This window comes from Pholcus phalangioides, unplaced genomic scaffold, assembly GCF_987345545.1.
Source record: "Pholcus phalangioides strain wild (caught in Gottingen) unplaced genomic scaffold, Ppha-v1.0 ptg000009l_1, whole genome shotgun sequence".
NCBI classification, from domain to species: Eukaryota; Metazoa; Arthropoda; class Arachnida; order Araneae; family Pholcidae; genus Pholcus; species Pholcus phalangioides.
The window spans coordinates 34,613,172-34,636,016 of record NW_028301602.1 but is presented as its reverse complement, the minus strand read 5'-3'; the positions used below and the strand labels follow the sequence as shown (position 1 = coordinate 34,636,016).

At 32.4% G+C, this 22,845-nt stretch overlaps 1 protein-coding gene across 1 annotated transcript in view; it reads right to left on the bottom strand.

Moving 5' to 3' along the window:
- LOC149082964 (cell adhesion molecule Dscam1-like) overlaps positions 1-22,845 on the bottom strand; it is a 148,451-nt gene that overhangs the window by 65,681 nt on the left and 59,925 nt on the right. Inside the window, exon 4 of the mRNA XM_089236011.1 lies at positions 4,263-4,412. Within this exon, the coding sequence (XP_089092137.1) occupies positions 4,263-4,412 (150 nt within the window). The remainder of the gene's footprint in view (positions 1-4,262; positions 4,413-22,845) is intronic.

The window sequence follows — 22,845 nt, the reverse complement described above, 5'->3', positions numbered from 1 at the left end:
AAATAATTTATGCATATAATGATGCATATTATGTACATAATGATATAATGATGTCAAAAAGACGCAAAATTTTGCCGTTGTAAATGAGGTTGACGTTACTGGTACAGGATATGTCAGTGATGAACACCTGTTCCACCCGTAAGGGCATGCAGGTAAACTTCGTAAATCGTACGCGACCATCCTACTCAGCACATGCTCTTGCAGGGCGAAACGGAAATAAATCCCGAGTCGAGTGCCGGTCGAGAGTGATTCGTGGGGAAGGTGCCGCTCCCCTTAATGTCGGTCATGCGGTTTTTGATTATGGCTACAGAGCCAAAGCCGCTGACCCCATGGCTGAGTGCAGAACGTGCACCTAGGCTCACCCAACTGTATCAATCTGGAAAGCCCAGCCTTATCAACAGTATGGTAAAACTAACCCGTCTCACGACGGTCCTGTCGGAATTGTTATAGAATACATATAGACCACATTCCTCCACATTTGCTACCATGCCGAAAAATCCGGAGACACCAGCTTTTCTAATGTTAGTCTAGTCGATTCCCGGCATGCCAGGAAAAGCGAAATTCAATTAAAGTTTACATGATACTTTCAGATGGCCGGTATTTATCTATATTGAATTCTAATTATATACGCGAACCGTAACATAAAATAATAGTTTTACTCGCTTAAAAAAACAAACGTGTTTTATCTAGGAAATTAATAACACTAATAAAAATTAATCATTTACTTATCGCTCCAACCTAATTATCGCCAGCCTGATACGAAATACACATACCGTGCTTTGTGTGTTTGTGTGTGTGTGCTGTGTGCGTGCTTGCGTGCGTGTGTGTGTTTTTTTGCGTATCTAGAGATTTGATAAATAATATTTCTTAAATCTTTTTGGACAAAAATATATTACAATATCATGTATCAACTACCTCCAACGTAGTGCGTAAAACAGAGAGGATCCTAAAATGCAAAGAACAGACAAGCTTCAAATCAGTCGATTGCATCGATTCTTAGAGTTAGACATTTCAGTGTTTTTAAGAAACTGTGGTACTGGATGTGTGCAGATGGAATTTATCTCTCAACTAATATAATAAAATAGTCCCTGAATAATGCAGACATTTAGAAAGCTTGAATCCTTTTATGTTAGTTTTTCGCGCAGAGTGACACAAAAGCATGCACATTATTTGACACTTATTAAAAATGGTAACTACATTTTTTCTTGGAAGTTCCTTCACAGAAATACATGAAGAGATAATATATGCACGGATTGAACAGAGTTAAGGACTTTGTTCTCCCTGAGATATACTTGTGTCTTAAAATGGGTGCTTAAGGGGACGGGGGGGGGGGGGATCGCTGTGTGTAGGGATCGTCGCTTCTTGGAATTCAGGAATTCATGCGATTTTCTCAAGTGAATGAACAGAAACTGAATGGCATTCACATACAACAAATGCTGAAAAGTAGACAAACTTTTCATCAACGAAATTCAACAGAATTCAAATTCTGAGACTTTCTTGAAAGCGGAACTGTTTAAATGTAACGCATCGTTCTATCCAAGGTTCTGACATTTCTTTTCTGTGGAAAGCAACGCTTATGTTGTTGACCGTAAAATTCGGCACTGACTTTCAACTAATGGTTGATAATTCTAGTTTCATCTGAATATCGTCACTCGAATATACTCAAGCAGAGCTTAACTGAGATAAGTTCAGTTTGCCGGGTTTTTTTCTTTCTATAACTAAATTATAAATGTTCTTCGGATGCATTTTAAATCCATTTGAAATACATACTGTAGTTTGTATAAATCTATATTTGTAAAATTATATGGAATTAGAAAATTTGATGGAAATTTAAAATATGATAGAAACGTTTGTAAGGTATTCAGATCAGCGGAGTGAAAATAATTCCAATGATAATCGATGATAGTCTGATGAATGGTTGCATTATTTTAACTATTTGGCTATGCGAATAATCGAAAAAATAATTTCTCTCTCCGCTGCAGCGAAAAAAAAATAACATTTTTCTCAGTTTGTCTCTTGGAAAAGGTTAATGGCAATCGAACTCAGACGTTGCAAATTCACCACAACAGAAAAACGGGATGATGCGAACACAAAATTTGGGTGCGAACCACTGGTGATTGGTGATCACATTAATGATTGGTGACAGACACTCTACCACTACTCCGTTCCCTGAAAGTACAAGCAAACCTATACGAATTCACGCAACCAACTGTCATTGCCCGGATAATTTTAAATTGACTTCATTCTCATTGATAATCACACAACTAGGGAACTGATATTTTCTATACTTTATGCCGAAGGGAACTCGTAAGCAAAAGTCATCGAGTCTCCACGGGGATTCTAACATAGGCTCTCTTGCAAATCGGGAAAGCATGCTGAGGGTTAGGGTTAGAGTTCCGGTGGAAACCAGATGAATTTTCTTTCCGAGTTCACCTCGGTGTAATATCCAGGAAATACCTGTTTCCTTGATATCTTGGACGCAGAAAAAAAAATCCCTCAATCAAACTATTCTTATTGATTGTATTGAATTGATGTATAGAAACAACTTCTACGAGATAAAAATACGTTTTAATTGCTCTTTTTCTGACTCGCTGAATCCAAAAAAGAACAACAAAAAAGCTAAAAATGCTTCAATTTAGACTGAATTAAGTTTTGCACATAATGACCTCAAAGTTGTCAACCAAATTTATTATGCAAATCATCTCTAGTTACTTTATGAAGGAAAGTGTGAATCACTTTCAGCTTAAAAACTTTTTGCATGTTCTACAGCAACTTATTCAATTATTCTTTCTAATTTAAGATGAAGGCATGAAAAAAATTCGAGTATAAAAGTTACGAGTGATTTTGAAGAATTTCGTGCCTTTCAGATCGGAAGATACTTTTGGATAGAATCCTTCTCTGACGCTGGCTAGTCTTCAAATACGCACAGGGAACCAACGAATTCGACAAATTTGCTTAGAATGTCGAACGAATTCCAATATAACTCGATTTGGCCAGGTCTCCTTGCCTAACTCATTTAGTGTCTACTTACAGAAACGACCGAGCTCAGAGAAAGTTCGTTTCGGGAACCAGAATCACACACGTGTATATATACAAACATACAGAGCTAAACTAAAACCATTTTAGGTTCCGTAATCAATGAGTAAAACGTAAGATCTCAACTCCCGTCCAAATTTTCCAATGGTCTTTGGGGAGTTTTAAACTAATTTCATTGACAAGAATATCAAATTAACTTCTTTACGAAGCGCTTCAGAAAAATCATTTGAATTATTCTGAATATAACCAGAATATAGATAAAACAAAAAAAAAACAACAACATTGTTATGTATATGAAATCAATTTTTTTCCCTCGATCGTTCGAAGTGTTAGCCTCGACAATTGTGTGTTTTGAACCGAAAATATTAAAATCCGAAATGAAAAAAAATGTATTTGTGGTATTCTGTTTGTTATTTCAATTATTCAATTGTATCATACTTTTTGAATATTTTATTTCATATTTGATAAGGTGTTACTTATTACGTCGGATGTATGCACACAGTGGAAGGAGGAGAAAGAATCGAAATATAAAAAGAAATAAATCCAAAAAATTGTGAATTTTTCTGTCCTATTTAAGCTTTATTTTATTTGGAGAATTTTTTAAAAGAGGGGAAAATATGAATGTCACTGATTTTGCGGCACACAATCTTATCAGAATTTTTTTTCTCCGAAATTTAATATGCAAATGTGTATGTCCTGCAGAAGTCTTTCCGGGTTATTAGTTCTATTATTATTATTTTTTTTTTTTGGAAGAGCGAACGCATACATTGAAATATACAGGCAAAAAATATATGATAACACTATTACGTTTTGGTTTCATTATCTAAATAGGATTCCCTTTTTCCGCTCCATCATTTTTTTTTTTTTGCTTCTTCTAGAAATTTCATACATTGGTTCTAAATGAACTGACATGGAATGACAGAAATGAGTTGTGAAAAAAATGTCGAATATTTTTCAAGAATAAATAATTTAAATAACGGGATGCTGTTACCCTTTCCAAAATAAGTTCCTATTGAATATTTGTATTATTATAATGCTATAGATGATTATTATAAAAATGAACGAAAAATAGTGAAGAAAAGAAAATAATGCGTTGCAAAATACAGGGTGTCCTGTAAGTCCTAATGCGGTTATCTCATCAACCGTTCGTTGTGAGGTATGATTCTAATTTTAGATATGTAATATTTATGTATATACATACAATAATGCTAAACATTTATAATCACCTGTAACCATTAGCTTGGCTTGTGTTTCGCTTGAAACCAGCTCTCCTGTCAGCCGATGTCTTGTTTGGCATCTATAAGTCCAGAGTGAGTCTTTCTCTTGAACGTCGTGTATGAGGAGTTCTCCAGAGCGAAGAACGGCATATGACCTTCCTGTATAAATAAAAAACAAATATTTTCTTGATCAATCTCTCTAAATATTGCATGTAATATTGATTTTCCGTCAGTGTATCAGCCTTTTTTTCTTGTGTAAGTTCTGGATACAATCTTGATCGATCTCCACCATATTCCGAGTATACAAAACATTGTCTGGCTGTCGTGGTACTCTGTCTTAAAACATTTGTGAAACATTAAGCAAAACAAATATTCAAAATGGTTAAAAATTTCATCAAGGGTGTCAGCAATGCCTTCTGAAAATCGACCGAACGCATGTGCAATGGTGTACCATCCTGTCCACGAAAAGTGTTCCTAATAATTACATCAATGCGCTTAACTCGATAAATACATGAGCTTGGGACGCGTGAGAGGTAGTTGTCTTGTATATCTGGCAAGCTGACTGAAAGAGCTGTACAACCATGATGTAGAGCAGAAGTCTTCACAATTTTTTTAGTCACGAGCACTACACTGCAGTCATCATCAAAAGAAGAGCGCCCTTAAAACAAGTTTGATATACGAATGCATGAAATCAGGATGATTACAACCTTTCAATGCACCAGGTGTTTAATTGGAATTGCTGATAAAGTGCTCGCGAGCACAAAATCGGACAGAGCATCGAGCATTCTGGGTGGTTCAGGGAGAACCGTGGTGCTCGCGAGCAACGGGTTGAAGATGCCTGATTCATAGAAAGCAGAATTTGGGGAACAGTCTTATAAGAAATGATCATGAACTGTTTCCATAAATCAGGCTTTGAACATGGTCCAGAAATTCTGTAGTGATGATGATTCCAAAAAGTGGAATAATTTAACAACTAAGATTAATTATGGAAGAATAGATAAACTTTGCCTAATAATACTCGGAACATATCATCAACGAAAAAGGCAAATAAAGGAAATTACGAAAAAGAGTTTTCGTAATTTCCTTTATTGGCTTTTTACGTTGGTGAATTTTCGTAAGATTAATTATTATAATTATAAATTATAATAAAGATTTATAATTATAATTATGAAACAGAACGTAATCGATATTGGAATTTTAATAACTGTGATAATTATTATCTTATGTGAATGCCGATGATTAGGTCACAATTTGTAGTAGTTATTTTAATGATCCAGGATAGATTAATTGGATAATTCAAACTTTTCGCCAGTGATTTTGCACTAATTGACCAAGTTCGACAGAATGAATAGGTATGTATAATTATATAACATCCATAAATAACTTTCAATTTCAAACCATTTTTCTGACCATTCTTGCAGAAGCAAATGCTACAGAGTAAAATTCGATCCGTTATCTGTATTTTCACAAGATATTTGACAGATTGAGTTACTGATAGAGGTAAATCACCCAGAACAAAATCAGAGATAGACAAACAGCAAAGAAAGTGGGAAAAGCATCGTTTTAGACCTGGTAAAGGTTTTCAATTTTCTAAAAAAAATTAGGAGAACGTTTTTCTGCATCCTCCGTATATTCGATATTTTCTGAAAGAAATTTTCCTGGACGTGTTTTTCAAATATTTTATTCACTTCTTTCTCTTTTTTATGTGTTCGTTCCAGTCTTTTTTTCCATTCTAGTCTTTGGAAACTAAGTTTTGAAACGAATGCAAAGTTTCTGTCTTTGTTTACCACAAAAGAAAAGAAAGTATCAGTTGCAAGAGAAAAGAGAAGACACTGAGTGCCCTGTGCAGCTACTAAAGGCGGAAAGAAAAGGGACGCAAAAAACCCTGAGGGAAATCCACGCTGTTCAGTTTCTGTCGCACTCCCTTTCTCTCTTTTGAACAGTTGTCAAAGTGAAAATATTTCTTGAAATTCTTTTCTTCAAAGCATTCACCATTGGAAATCGGAAGAAAAAGCGAAACTTATTTTTAAGGTCGAATGTAGACCTTTCACTTGAATCGTTGTTGCTTTTCTGTCGACTTTCAACCGCGAGGCACAATTGAATGAAAAGCAAAAACAGGAAGAAAAAAAAAACTAACGGTACGTACCAAATACCACAAAAAAGATAAATTTCTATTTTTAGTACTCGAATTTTGTTTTATAAAGCTCAAACCCAGGCTAACAGCTGAGAATATTTTTGGAATATAAATTTTTCTTTGTTACTTTTGGTTTATTTTCTGGTATCTATCGCTATCTGGCAAAAGTTTCGAGATTGAATCGGTGAAGCAAGAACACATGTGTGTAGAGGTAAAGTGAGTAATTTAAAAAAAGAAGTATGTATTCATATATAAATGAAATGAATTTCGAATTCTTTCAGAATTTCATTCAAATATAATCTACTCTTCAATAAAAAATCTAAACTACTGCAGTATATGTATTTAGACTCAATTTCCTATGGTGTAAAATACCTACAGTAAGTATACTTTGTTGCATTGACAAAGCCCGAAATCGATCAGTCCGCGAATTGGTTAATTTCGTTGTGATTTGTCCCGGTCGATGTCACAAAGTTCTCTCTTTTTCTCCTCTCGTCGCATGAAGCTAATCAAATACAGCTGATAGAGTCGATCCCGTTTATAAAGTTTTTCAAAAAACTGTCATGAAAAAACGTTTTAAGCGGGAAATCTTAACGTGAATTAGAGGTGAGACCATAAGTCGTGCTAAGCGAGAAAACGTAGTAAGGGATCGACTCGTAGCCATGTATAACACGTTAACGATTAAAAAAAATGGATTTGGGGCCTATTACTACTACTTAGCCATACATGCACCTCGTACACATTCATATACGAATTTTCTAATGAACTTGCACATGCCGGTGTGTGTGGCACTAACGTATTTATGTTGTCGATTTGCGCTTTTTCGCGTTCGTGCTGCCATCTGTCTTTCAATGAATCTTGTATTAACAAGTGGAGAGGACATTTCCATATGCATGTGGCCAAATGGTGGCTTATGTCATTCACGAACTATTAGTTGATCGCTGCCGCTGTGCATATAAGGAGCCGTTCAACATATATATATATACGCTCCAAGGTTGAAATGAAATTTTCCATCTGTTTCCATAGCTTAGATGGTAGAGCACTCGTCCGGCATGCGAGAGACCGGGGTTCGAGTCCCCATGGGGGCAGAGATAAATTTTCTCCCTTGTAATTTTCATCTCCACAAATAACCAGTATCTCAATGAATCTTGTAAAAATAGAATAGTTGTTTGCACAAATAGTCTTAGAGAATATAGTACTTTGAAAGTTTACATATTTATTATATCCCTAATGCAGGCTGAAACATGTAGATATCGGCATATGCCCGAATCACACGTGCATGATTTTGTATACCATTATTTTTCGAGTTAACAGCAGAAAAAACGCGTTCCGGCTTTTAAACTTTACAGTTGTACATGAAATATCCTTTGATGGGACAGTGATCTGATTTGAGAAAAGACAGACTTTCTCTGGACTTTAAAGATTTATGATCGATCAAAATAGTTCCCGTAATTCCTCAATAATATCAAAAACAAAGATGTCATAAAGTGATGTGACAGACATAATCCGAGTTTTAAAGAAAAAAACAGGTTTGATAATCTTTCTTTTTCCCGTTTTTTCATTGAACTCAAGTATTTTTTTCCCATAGTTTCACAGCGTTTGTTTTCCTTAATCCCATCTAATATCTTTTCGATTTCCGAAGCATAAAATGATGGGATCATATTTTTTGTTCTCTCACTCTCTTTCTTATATATCCCTTTCTTATATATCTTTTTTCTCTGATTCTTCTTATAAGTGAAAGTGTTTTTTGATTATTTCGCATCCTTTTTTCCCTCCAATGGCAGAATGTTTTCAGGTCCTTTGTCATTCCTCAAAGCCTTCGAATATGCCCATCACCAGGGCTAGGATTTTTATGAACTAAAAAACGGTACTCCATATATATATATATACTCCCAATATGCTCCATAAAAATGTATTTAGGCACTAAAAAAAACTTAAAATATGCAGTAAAAACCGAAAAGATGTGCGTTTATAAATAGGTTGACCATACTTTCTTGAGGAAATTATTGGAAATCCCCAAGATGTCCAAGATGATGCCCAAGGCACACAATTAAAAATACCAATTATTGCTAATATCGACGAAATATTTCCAATCATTGCCAAAAATGATGCCAAACATAAGTAAAATTGCCAATTTTTGATAATGTGGTCTAAAATTTCCAATTTTTGATAATGTGATCAAAAATTGCCAATGTGAGAAATGAAGCTAGTGAGCTAGTGAAGAGTGAGCTTGAAGTGGCAAAAAATCATCCTCATTGTTCTGCTCAAATATGCAAAATAGTGGTCAGAGATATGAAAATATACCTTAAATTCTGAAAAATCATGAAATGTTTAAAAATTACTGAAAAATCATGAAATGTTTAAAAATTACTGAAAAATCATGAAATGTTTAAAAATTACTGAAAAATCATGAAATGTTTAAAAATTACTGAAAAATCATGAAATGTTTAAAAATTACTGAAAAATCATGAAATGTTTAAAAATTACTGAAAAATCATGAAATGTTTCAAAGTTGCTGAAAAGTTACGAAATGTTTAAAAATTACTGAAAAATCATGAAAATGCTTCAAAGTTACTGAGAGTCATATAAAAGTGTCCCAAAATTACTAAACATCATAAAAAGCGCCCCAAAATTACTAAAAAGTGCTTTAAATTACTGGAAACCATAACAAAAATGTTCTATCTTAATCATCAATATCAAAAGTGATTTAATCGTATGGTGACTTAATGATGTAGTTGAAGAAGACAAATAATTTTAGATAATATTAAACAACAACATAAAACTAGAGAAATCGAATGCTTGTGAAAAAAAACCTCTACAAAAGATGAGACTCTTCAAAAGAAATGAAATCAATTTATTGCGAGCAACAAAAAAGTTCTACTGTTTTATTGAAAAAATTCAAATCAATCAATGAAATAAGAAAAATAAACGCGAAAAAAAAATCAAATTTCATTCGGTAACAACAGTTTTTTTTTTCAATAAACGGTGTTCCGTAGTCATTTTATTCATGAAATTCGGTGAATTTCGGAACTATCTCCACATAAATATATTTTTTTACGTACTTAAATGGAAATGTGGATATAAAATTGCGAAATAAAAATATTGCTAGATTCTTTTTTTATCATTTTAATTCAGTTTTATTAAATCCCCCTTTTTTTTTCTTCTTCTTCACGAGTTGGCAAGTTGCAGGATTGGCTCCGTAGAAATTTCACTTATATCAACAGATCAGAATGAATATATGCTGTGAGAAAAAAATAATCAAAAAAGAAGCAAAAAGAGATTAGATCTTAAGCAAAACTGGGTTAACTCTTCTCTTTGTGTCTCTTTCTCTCTGGGTTCTTCTTCTTATGTTAGTGGTGCTTTAAAAGCAGGAAACAAACATAATAAACTATACGATACGCATAGGGAGTAGAGAGAATGGCTTATAAAATATATGATCTCATAAAAGAGTTAGAATTCTAGTGTAACCTCTCCTCGCCGTTTTTATGTTCTCTCTACGAAAGTATTATTTGAACAATAAACAGAACCCCACATTTTCTCGAGTGAAATCCAACTCTCAAGCTTTTCTTTAGCATTTTTTTTCCACTCTCTCTCTGTTTTTCCAATTTCTTGCCATGTAGTTACTGTACATAGTGCGGTCCACTGCGAGCAGGAAAAATACAAGAGATAAAAAGTAAAAAAAAACTTGTGTGAAATGTCTTTGTTTTCTTTGCTCTTATACTGATGGCTTACTCAGAAGCTATTTGGGAAAATCCTCGTTTTATTTGTTAGGGAGTTTTTAAACGTATTCCAGAACGTTCTGCGACATTAGCTTTTTTTTATGACTTTCTTTTTAACAGCAAAAGGCCAAATATATACAGGGTTTAATTGGACAGAAGGTTTCGAATTTCGTAATGCATTGAAAACACACCTTAATTGGAGTGATGCGCTGAAATTGAATTTTGTGTTTGTTACTTTAATACAGGTAGCGATAGAGTTCTAATGATTAAATTCGAGGATGTGTAACTAATTCCTCTTTGCTTCGAGTACTTCTTTGGTGATTCGGCGGAAAAATTCTATGTGCATAATTGATATGCTTCAAAATTCTAGTACATTAATAACAGGATTGGATATATATTAAAAGTACACAGAGGTTGTGTGTTTTTCAACGATATCAAACATGTAAAATTATTCACTTCAAATATTCGACTTACACACATATATTATAAATATTTAAAATATGGAACTAGATTTCTTTTCTTAACCGGAACTTCCACTCGATTATTCAAAAATGTGAGATTCAAACCATATGGATGAGTTCCCGTGAAATTTCCTGGATTAATGATCTCACTGAAATTTCGAAATCTTCTCTGAAATTGAAAATCGATCGAACAGTGTATTTATATCACTTGTATATTGAATATTAAAGCGTAACTTATGACAGTGCTTATTATTATTATTTCTATATGTATCATTTGATATTTCTTTCCTTATAATCATGCACTTATGTAATATAGATAGAAAATATCAAAAATGTGATTTAGAATCGACAAAACTGACTGGTAATCATCATATGAATTTTAGTGTTATTGTCATTCTATACTGTAAATTGTAAAATGATGTTTCCTGTGTGCGAATAGAAATTTAATTTGCTCACTTTGGATGAATTTTCACTTGTGAATCATGTTTGCGGAGGAAAAAACAATGTTGCTTAAACTTGCTGGAATGTGCTACTTTGATCATTTTCCTTTGTCATAAAAATATCTGATCAAACATTGCATTTTAAAATTTGAAGTTAAAATAAATCTGAAGGTCTTAAAACATAAAAATTATAAGAAATGTTTCCTTAGTGAATGAAACATTTGATATCGTACTTTCTATTTGTTGTGATTCCAAGGAATCTTGTTTCTTACAATTTGTCTTGCGTAGCTTTCGAAAATTTTGAAATAATAATTATTAATCTGAACCTTCAATGCTATTTAAGTGACGAAATGTTGCCTCAAGTCAAAGATTTTGGTATACGATTAAGATCAAAATGCTTAAAATAGGATTGTACTCATAGCTTCTTCATCACTGGTATTCCTGAATAATTATATGGGGTCAGTTGGTAAATACTTGTGTAGGTCTGAGGCTCGGGGAAAGCTTTGTTACAGAACTTGGATGAATTGAATTTTAACACAACTTATACCTCTCGATTAACCATGATTTATAAGTTTACTCATGACTAGAGCTCGGATTATATGCAAATGCATATGTGCATATGCATTTGCATATTTTGGCCTTTTTTAGTATTAATGCATATAAATGCATAAAATCAAAGAATTTCCAGTATAAGTGCATATTTTTGAAGGTTTACTTAAACTCACTTTTTTTTTTATAATTTTCCAAATAAATATTGTTCATAATATTTTCATAACATCGATTTTTTTCCCGGTATGTGAAATTTAGTGAATTAATACATATTTATAAAGTATTTTACGATTACTAACTGTTTTATTGTAAGGCTATTTCTAAAGATGTGTCAAAATGTTAATTTTGTTTTTAGAAATAGTGTCGAAATTCTTTTATTACTGCTATTTTCGTTATTGAGCAGCTACAACAAACTGAAAACTAAAAAAATGCCTGAATAAAAAATATGTAGAAGTTATTTGCATATGCTGTATACATATATATGAGGGGATATTTTTTGTTAAAAATGAAATACATATGCACTAATAGAAAACATGTATTTTAAAAACATATTCGCTTTTTTTGCATGGTGTATTTTTTAATGCATATTTTCCCTTTTTTTATACATATTTCGGAATTTTTGACTTTTTCAAGATTTCTAATGCATATTCTGGGGTGTTTAATGCATATTTTGGAATTTTCAGTGCACATTTTGTATTTCAAGTGCTTATTTTTGCATTTTTAAGTGCATATTTTTACATTTTTAAGTGCATATTTTTACATTTTTAAGTGCATATTTTTACATTTTTAAGTGCATATTTGCATATTTTTAGAGCATATTTTGCCACTTTTTTAGTGCATATAATCCGGGCTCTACTCATGACCATCTAAATTTCGATACGTATAGGTAAGGTGTTCTGACTAAGCCTTCCTATGTCTCCAATGAACTTTACCACCCAAAAAAAATTAAAACCTATTTTTGCCTCTGCCGACTACTTTGAACATAGTTGCTTTCCTATTACCATAGTTGAATGGAACACTCCCCCTTACTATTGTTGATATCCCCCCCCCCCTACGAACTCTGATTTCTTGTTAAAGATGACTAAATATCCATGTGTAAATCAACCGCATCCTCTTGTATAGGCCTCTAGGCCAACAATATTGTTTAAATAAGTAAATTAATATTAAATCACCGGTATAAGAAGTGTTAAACATATTATGAATAATGTTATATGATAACACTAAATTAAACTTTGCCAGCTCAAGGAGATGTTGACGCCGTTCACTGGTTCAAATGATACCATATTCAGACAGCAGACACAATCATTTATTGAATAAAAATAAACTTTTACAGAGGGGTGGCACCACTCTCGAGAGACCGTTCTAAAGATGCCCCCTAGTAATCTACTATGCTATCTATTATGCTCAGAAAAATAATCATTCAATTTTTTTTGACAGTTTAATCCTTCCAAATCTGAAGGTTGATAAGGGTTCATATGAAAAGCATAATACGCTCGCATACACGGACTTTTAACATTCACAAGCTACAAATTCGACGCAGCTCATCCTTTTAGAATTAAAACAGTAGCGAATAGCCTGTATGACGACACATTGGGGATGTATGCGGTGAGTAAAGGGAATTCAATGACAGTAAATTTGTACATAATAGTTGCTTATCAAGACATTTTATAAAATAAAACATGAACAAACTATTTATATTTAATTGCTTGGAATTTTTATAAAATTGTAATTTACAAAACTTTCAGACCGAAAATTCTAGGAAATGTATGTTTAAAAAAGATATCAATATATCTACACAGGCATTGGTAAAATAGACTCCAAAACCTCGGTAAAAAATCCCCGGTACGAGTATTTGCACTTGAAGTAACTATGCACAACTATAAGAAACCAAATTTTCCAAGGTTTTGAGCAGATAAGAGAAAACGCCTTAGACTTGAATCTGCGTTATCCGAGAATATTGTATCTTTCACGGAAAGCGCAACTCGGGACTCTAAAAGAGATTGAAGAATAGAGAGCTTGTTCCGTGCATTACAAACCAAGCAAGTCTTCAAGATCTCCGCCGAGACATGTTTCTCGGGAAGTGCGTTTTGCGATTCAAGACCCGTCTTTTTTGATATTAGAATATTCGGATGTAAAAAGGAAAAAAAAAAAAACCAAAAAAAATTTCGGGTTCATTTTTTACTTCAATATATTTCCCGTATGCTCTATTCTAATGCAGTGAAGATAAATGAAAAAAAAAAAAAAAAAAAAAAAATATTACCTGTTTAGCACATAGAGTTTCATCGACACGAAATTGAGTTCAAATGAATTTTATCAATTGTGTGTGAATTCATTACTAATTTTATGCATTTTTTTAAAGACAATATTAAAAAAAATATTTGTTATTACGGGTGATTCCAATTGAGAGAGATAGACAGCTTTTTCAGCACAATACATCGAGGAAACTGATATTTTCTGGTTCTAACGCCAAGGTGAACTCGAAAAGAGAAGTCATCTTGTCTCCGCCGGGACTCGAACTCAGGCCCTCTTGCAAACTGGGCAATCCTGTTACCATCTACACCACTGGAGACTCGACCTCACCTTCCTTAATTCATGCACTGTGGCGTAAGGCGCTGAAATAGAAACATTAGGTGTCTCTCCAGCGTCCACCTGGGGGCCATTTGATGAATTCATCAAAACCGTTACTATACTTTAAAAGTTTGATACAATTTCTTTTATAAAACATGAAAAATGTAAGCACATCTATCATTCGGATAAAACTCAACTAATTCGCCTATTAGTTGCATTTTTGAAGTTTTCTAAACGAACTTTTATCAAACTTTTATAGTATAATCCCGGCCAGGGTGATTTATGAACGCACTTTTGAGCACTTTTTAAATTCAAACCTATGAGGAATGGTTGATGAGTTAAAGACCCAATCAGCACTTACAGGACACCCTGTATATATCGGGATTCAAGACTACACATGATCGGAAGGAATACGTTGCTTTGCGTATTCATTAATTTTGGGGGTGGGGGCTCAGCCTCCTCACAAACGTTTTTTTTTTGGGTGGGGGAGGTGAAATAGCCTCAGCCCTTAGGTTCCGTCACGTATGTTATTGCTAGACAGCAAACTTTACAGCATTTTAAAGGCTTTTTTTCTCATAATAACATGAGATATTTCCTGAAAAGACAATTTTAATGAGTTTTCTTTTCTCTCTTCCCGCTTTTCATGAATACATTAGCTGGCTATTCACCCTTGCTCTGCGACTCAACTGTTGATTTTGGTAGACGTTCGACGAATGAGAAGTCGCGAAAAGTAGCAAAAGAAATAGTGAAAAAAATATATAATAAAAAATAGTTGGTTTTTTTAAGAACCAGTGGTTCTTAATAGTTGTAAAGAATTTTGTTATATAGAGAAATTACCTTCCGTAATATGAAGATTAATTAACATGTAAGTGTTGCTTATGGTCAAGGTTTTGTAGAAAATTCCTTAAATCGAAGTTCGTTAAGGGGTCTCATACCTATTAACATGGTGAAAAACTATGCTCTAATAAAAATATCATTAAAAATACTATTTATATGACCATCGATTTATTTCTACATTTTACACGTCCTTGATTGTATGTGCTATACTGTACTGGTATAAAGTTTTACATGTCTCAGATACTTAATTTTTTGTGAATTTTCAAAAAAATGCATTAAAAACAGCTTGCGTGCATGATAAAATACCATGACATCAATGTAATTATAATTTAAAAAAAAACTTGGAATTTAAAATTTAAAATTTAATTTTAAATAGGACTGAGTAAATGAAATCTCAACCTTTTGCTTTATTTCATGAATTGAACCGTTTCCTTTGTTTTTAATCAATTTTTATTCAATTACATTGATGTCATTTTATTTTATCATGCGCGCTAACTGTTTTTAAGGAATATTTTTCAAAAATTCACAAAAACTTAAGTATCTGAGACATGTTAAACTTTATACCAGTATAGTAGAGTACATACGATCAAGAACATGCGTAAAAAATGTGGAAATAAATCCATGGTTAAATAGTATTTTTAATGACAATTTTATTAGAGCATAGTTTTTCACCATGTCAAATGGTATGAGACCCCTGAAATGGAGAATCGACTATACTTCTAAAGTCTACGGGTGCGAAAATATTCCCGTCGACAAAACATTTGAATCACCCTATATAGTAAATAATAATAATTTTTCTATGCAACTAAAAAATTCATGGTTTATGGAGTTTCTATAGAAGTTTGTGTATCAAAGAATATTTTTTTTAATGTCTCAAACAAATTTTCTACCGAGATATAGAGTAGTGCGTGTGTCATTAATGCCTGGAAGTAATTTATATTTTCTTTTTAAATACTAGTATGAATTGTTGAACTCGATTAAAATATTAATTTATGCACAGAGTGTTGCTGAGAGATTTTCTTTTTTTACTCATCATTCACGCTCAGTGTGCAATTTATTTAAATATTAATTAATTTATTTATTAAATCTTCTTGGGAAGTCCAGAGTAGTTTTTTTTCCGTACTAGAAGAGAACTCATTTAGTTTTATCTTTGATAATTTCCTGGGGGCACTTAAGCGCTCGTGATTTTTTTTTCTCATGCTTATGACCTTTAACTCATTCATGAAATTTTTAAGTGAACAATTTTTCCATAATTTAATGTTCACTGAGTAAATCGTCTTGTTTATAATTGGTTACAATTTTTTTTTTTTGTAAATATATTAGAATATTTATAGTTTAATTTCGAAATATATGTGAATATTTTATACATAAAACAATACTTTTTCATATAATTAAATTAATTCTACACTACGATTCCATTAAATATGTATATTTCTCATTTTTGAATCCTAAATACTATAAGTTGTTTTCACGAAGCCTTTCCCTATTAACATTTTCTAGGAATAGAACTCCATCAATATTTATGAGCATCATATTTATATATTCATTATTTATTTATTATCATTTATATTTTATTACATTCATTCAAAAAAAATTTTTATGATGTCAAAATGAAATTGGCATGCTCCACGGAGTTTTGTGTGCACAGTAATTGATAAAATTAGAAAATTCAATTTACACTTCTACAGAATTCTGTCTTTAAATCAATACGAATCAACAATTATTGAACAATCGTTGCCGAACTTGAATTTATATTAATAAGTACCCACCGTGAAGGATAATGGTGATTTTATTAACCCTTTAACGACCTATGTTCCCAACTGGGAATATCAGTTTCATTTATTAGGAAAAAAAAATCTACATGAAAGAACTTGAGTTTTTCCCCCCTGAAGGTGTGAGAGATTCCAAACGTGATTAACAAAACAAAAAATTCAATCAATTTATCAATTATGCCATAAATTCACTTTTTTAAAATCACCTTTTTCAAGGAAGAATAAAATGGGTTTTTTTTTTCCGTTTTTAATACTAATGTTTTGTCTAGAAAATATACAGGAACATTTTTTCGTGAATTCTTTCAAATCAAATCAAATCAACTTATTAATTAATATAAGGTTGATAAAAATATTGAATTTGATTAATAAAAACCACCAAGGAGACACCCAGGTCCCATACTGGTTGTTACATTGAAGTTAATTTATAAACACTAACAATTGACAATATAAAATATAATTACAATGTTTAGTAATTTTGGAGAGAAAAAAAAATCATGATAAAATGAAAAAAATCAAAATATACACAAACACATATAATACATAAGTTATATATAAAATACGATATTATAATGCAACGGGCAGGAGGGTACAATATAAAAAAAATCTATAAATCAACACGAGTTTATAAAATATGATTTGAAATAGTACAGCAGAGTAGACAGCAAGGGAATTTTAAATGAGAAATTGACCAGTTGAAGCAGGAAGTCAATATATAGCAAAGAAGGGAGTTTGAATTTGAGGACGAAATCAAAAGTAGTTTTCAATAATTACTATTTCAAATAAGTATTGTTTAGGATGTTTTCGAAAATCGAAAATGTGGATGGCTGTATAAAATCATTTCGAAGGCTATTATAAAATTTAGGAATGAGGAAGCTGCAATGTTTTTTGAGAATATTTTTACGAACTAAAGGCAGAGAGTATATGAAATTATGTCTATTGGATGTTCGTGACGAATTCAAAGGTAAAACGAACTGTTTTTTCTCGATTATAAGTATGGATCTAAAAAAATACAAATGCCTTAAGGGTAGGATATTTAGGTGTAGAAAAAGTTCATTTGTGATTCAAAGGAGTGATGTAATTTCCCATTAAAATTTTAATACCTTTTTCTTGTAATAAAATTAAGGGAGCAATAGTGGTAAGATAATCACTAGTGGCAAACCATAAAGTAATGTGATTGGAACATTGAATGATAATACGTTAATTAAAAAAAAGATTATTTTACATATGGTTTCAGATTGTAAAATTTTTAAATAATGAAACGGATTTTTGCTTTTAAATATTCTTTGGTTGATATCTGCATAATGAAGGATCAGAAGGGGAAATAAAAGGAAAAGTTAGGATAAAATAAATCCAAATCTTAATTTGACCGATAAAAGAGCGTTGGGCTGTTTTATTTATACATACCCAATTCCCCCTGGAGTAGACCGTATCGTACCCCGCATGTCAGAAGCTGTGCAGATTTCTCTTTTTACATTTTTACCAGCTGGTTGGATACCTTATTTTGCTATTCAACTGCGAAACATGTGATAGCAAAATCTCAAGTTTGGGGTGAAACGAGAATGTGCGTCCCTATTGAAACACGTTACCAAACATTTTAGCAAAATAACTACATGGGTAGAGTAAAACGTCCTCGCCCATGTACTTTATTTTTTTCCAAGGGCAGTGCACATTAGTGCTTCTAGCACCGGAGGGACCATATGATATGATATCAATTTGAAGTAGGCTTTAGGGGGGTCTGATGTAAAGAAATTTAAATTTCATATCTTCTACTAATTATTATTCAAAGAGAATGGGACTATGTAGCTCAATTTTAGCTTTTTTTGCACAATTTTAGCAACGTCAGTCACATATTTATCATATATATAAAATAGCTCCATAACATCGCCAGTCACACATTCTCCAAATACTTTCAACCAATATGATATATTGGGATGAATCGAGAATATCCTTCTTAGATTGAAGATGACCATGATATTTTATGGGGAGAGTAATTCATCTTTCCCATAGTCATTAGTTTTTTCATGAAATTTAGTTTTATTTTGGGTTGCTGAATTTGGTCAAATATATTTGATATACATATTTTTTATTTTCACCCTTTTTTTTTTCAAATTTTTTTTATTTGGGGAGTGTGGCCCTCTTTTCTGTATGCAGGGTGATTCCATAATTCCCCTTACCGCATTTTACTGGCGAACCAATAGTCGTAGAGACATATTTATAATTGGAAAAAAGTTTCATAAAACATGTAAACCTCCGATAAGTCATTCATGTTGCAAGGGGTCGTGTATAGTTATTGAAATAAAAAAAATTACTTTTTACATGGAACTGTCCACTGTCCACAAATGATGTCAAGTTTCTAATGAAGTCAACCAAATCCATGTTTCCTAGTGTAATGTAAGGCGGCCCAGTGGTAGGGCTCGCCTTTACTGCAGCGAGCGTAAGTAGTGTAATGTAAGATATTTGAATTAAAAAAAAAACGGCAAAAAGATGGGAAAGGGCAGCATAAACTAACGGACAACGCTTTTTCCGTCGTTTATGCAATTCAATTCAAATATCTCAGCGAATGTTGCACTTAGAAACACGGATTTTTTTTTTCGTCATTGGATAGACTTTGTAACAAGTGCCCAAAAATAGTAAATTTCTCTATTTTAATAACTATACAACCCCTTGCAACAGGAATGGCTTTTATCTGAGGTTTACACGGTATTTGGATACTTTTTCTGATTGGGAGTATGACTCTAAGACAACGGATCACTGGTATAATGAGGCAAGGGGAATTATGGAACCACCGTGTATACTGTTTGCGCTTTATATCAATTTTGCAGCCAACCATGTGAAGTTTATTCTTTTCGTACAGTATCGGAAAATACCCATAATGAAGTTTAGTTTTTGCGCTGGAATTTAAGAGGATAAAACTGTATTCGTCGTATAAAAACTTCCACATAAAGAAATAGTCTTCTTTTGCGCATGTGCGCGACAAACAACCCTAGTCGGAGGTAAGCAGGGCATCTAAAAACATTTGGAAACTTGAAGTTGTGTAAGCATGTGTGTAGTTCGTAGAAGCTGGGCTATTCCCAACCGGATAACAAAACTTGACCCTTTTTCTTTATCGACCCTCAGGAATTTCTTTTCCACGCTCGGACTCCTTTTAACTCTCTTCACCCTCAACGACGTCCTTAAAAGAAGTTTTCACTTTATTTTCCTGTTTTATTTGCCGGCTTTTATTCGTTGAACTGGACTTGTTCAATGTTCGTTTGAACGTGAGCATGTTAAGCAACGTTCACACGGCTTTCGATCGGAAACAATAGGAAAAGCTTGTAATTACTTGGAAACTTTTTCGAAAGAAAACATAGGTAAATATTGAAAGAGATTAAAGTCTTCCTGGAAATAATCGGGAAATCCTCCAAAATAAGGAAAAAGTACCGAATACACTTTATAAATTATTATATAAATAACATTTCGGTGAATTTTAATTTAAAATATCTTTTTTTTTAGTCTTTTATTTTCCTAATAACAATACGCCGGGTAAGAAAAAGAAAACTAGAAGTTTTTTAATAACTCTATCATTACAAAATTAGGAAATTTGACTTTCAGGGGATTAAATCGTGAAATTCAAGTCGAAGAGAACTAATTGGAATTTTTAAACAATTTTCTACTTTTTTTTTTTTTGTTACTCATATTTCGATTTTGAAGGAAAAAACACTCATTTGAGACTTGTTTGTGTGAAGAAGTAATTCGATAACATTCGATTAATAATTGCTTTGGTGGTTTTTTTTCTTCAGTTCGACTCACATTGGTAAAGGTTTCCAAAACTGCAATGGTGCGCGTTGGAATTTAATTTCTTTTTAACATCCAATAATTTTCACAATTTTTTATCCTTCTGGTTTTCTTTTTCAATGCAATTCAACTAGAAGTTCAACATAAATATACAGGGTGAACGGACAAATTTTGAAGATTCAAGAAAAACAACCACTCGACATAAAAACACGTTTGCACAAAAATACTTATCGATATATTAAAAAAAATTGTTCGAATTTCCACTAAAAGAGGAAATCACGAAAAACCCGACGTGGCACATGTAAAATACAACACACAACAGTGTATAATTAATATTTAGGACGATTTGCATCGATCTGGCTGCCTGAAAAGGTGCTTATGCATATAAATGTGGTAGGTTTATGTAACAAATCATTTTAAACATTATGCCGTGGTTGTATTGTATTTTAAGTGTTGTCTAGTTTTTCGTTAGTCGTTACATGTTTAAGACAGTTTTACGAGCGAAGACATAAAATGTTTGACAAGCTGGTGTATAAGACAATTTTCTGCAACAAATGTTATTCTATATTTTCTGTAATACAGTGAAACCTGCACACAACGGAGCGTCAATAAACTGAAATAATATTCCGTTTTAGACAGATTTCACTGTATTATCATTTTGTAATTATTATATTATGCATATTTTATGCCATATTTTATACCAATGTAATATTGTGTTACTCCAAGATGAAGGAGAATAGGGCTCTTTTGAGCTCTGTGATCTGTATAGCGTTCAACGGTTACGGTCAATACAACTACCACATTTCAACATGAGCAAACTTTCGTCCAGTTTAGGTATTGCCCGAGCTACAGCGTGTGCTCATATTGAAATGTGGTAGTTTTATGTAACGGAAATCGCCTCATAAACATTAATTATGCAACATTTGTGTTGTATTTTATGTGTTACGTCGAGTTTTTCCGTGATTTCGTCTGTGAGTGGAAATTGAAAATATTTTTGTATTTATTTTATCGATAGGTATTTTAGTGTAAACTGCAACGTTTTATGCTGATTGGTTGATGTTTTATGAATTTTCAAAATGGGTCCAGGACTGTTCACCTTCCCTGCATATCTGTAAAGTTTATATTGAATTAATTATTAATTTTTTTTTCGATTCAGTGTTTATAAATGATGGCAAGATCCAGTCCATTAAATATAATAACCTTTCGAATCATGCGAATATCCCTTGAAACAACAACATTTTATGCTACTATAAGTATCAAAATCTTGTAGACGAGATGAACGGATTGCGAAAATCCCCATTGGGGACCATTGGGTAAAGTAAAGTCTTATTTGTTCAGCAATCTAACTATATCATTATTATGTTGCTACATATATATTTTTTTTGATGAGAGCAAATATAAGAACGAAAAGATAGTGAAATTCAATCATGTCGACAAGGATTAGAGATTTTCTCAAGGCAAACACGCGACTGACAAACGGAATGAATCGTACAGCGACAGCAAATAGTTTCAGGTCAGATAAAACAAATTACTTTCCAAAAATTTGCAGTTTTGATTTATTTTCGAAATAAACAACCATCCATTTTGAAATAGAAATCATGTTCAAGTTCTAGGTAGATTCATTTTATTTCTCAGACACACAAAACTTGATAATAATGATGATATTTCTCTGAGTAATATTAAAAATAAGATTGACGTATTATACAGATCAGTATTACAGATCAGTATCAGTTTTTTTTTCAAACTGAAAAAAATAAGTTTTTTTCAGTTTTGATAACTATACAACCCCTTGCAACTTAAATGACGTATCTGAGTTATACACGTCATTTTTAGATATTTCTTCTAATTGGAAGTATGCTTCTAAAATAAACGGTTTGCCAGTAAAATACAGCAAATGGGGAAATGAGTAATTATATTGAATATATGAGTAAGAAACATCACTGAACTGGAAGTACTGCTGCCACCAAATAAAAAATACAATAGTTGTGATTCTTTGATTGAAATTTAGATGTCTGATTTTTGATTAATGCAGCACATAGAAAAAGTCAATGCGATATGATACTGATAAATATTTTTTGAGTAATAATATCAGAGTTAGTTTGTCCAGTTTACTTCACAATTTTAAGAGTTTATGTGCGGTAAACATCAGTAAGACGCATAGATGTTTCCGCAAATGAGACCGAAAAATAGATAAGCTGATAATTTTGCTTAAAAATAATTATTAATGCCGTGTTGCATTGACATTTTCTAAGAAATATTTTAATAAAAACAAAAACAAAAAAAAATGATGAGAGAGAGAATCATCTCGGACTTCCGGGCTGAAGACCGCCCGTCCCTTATG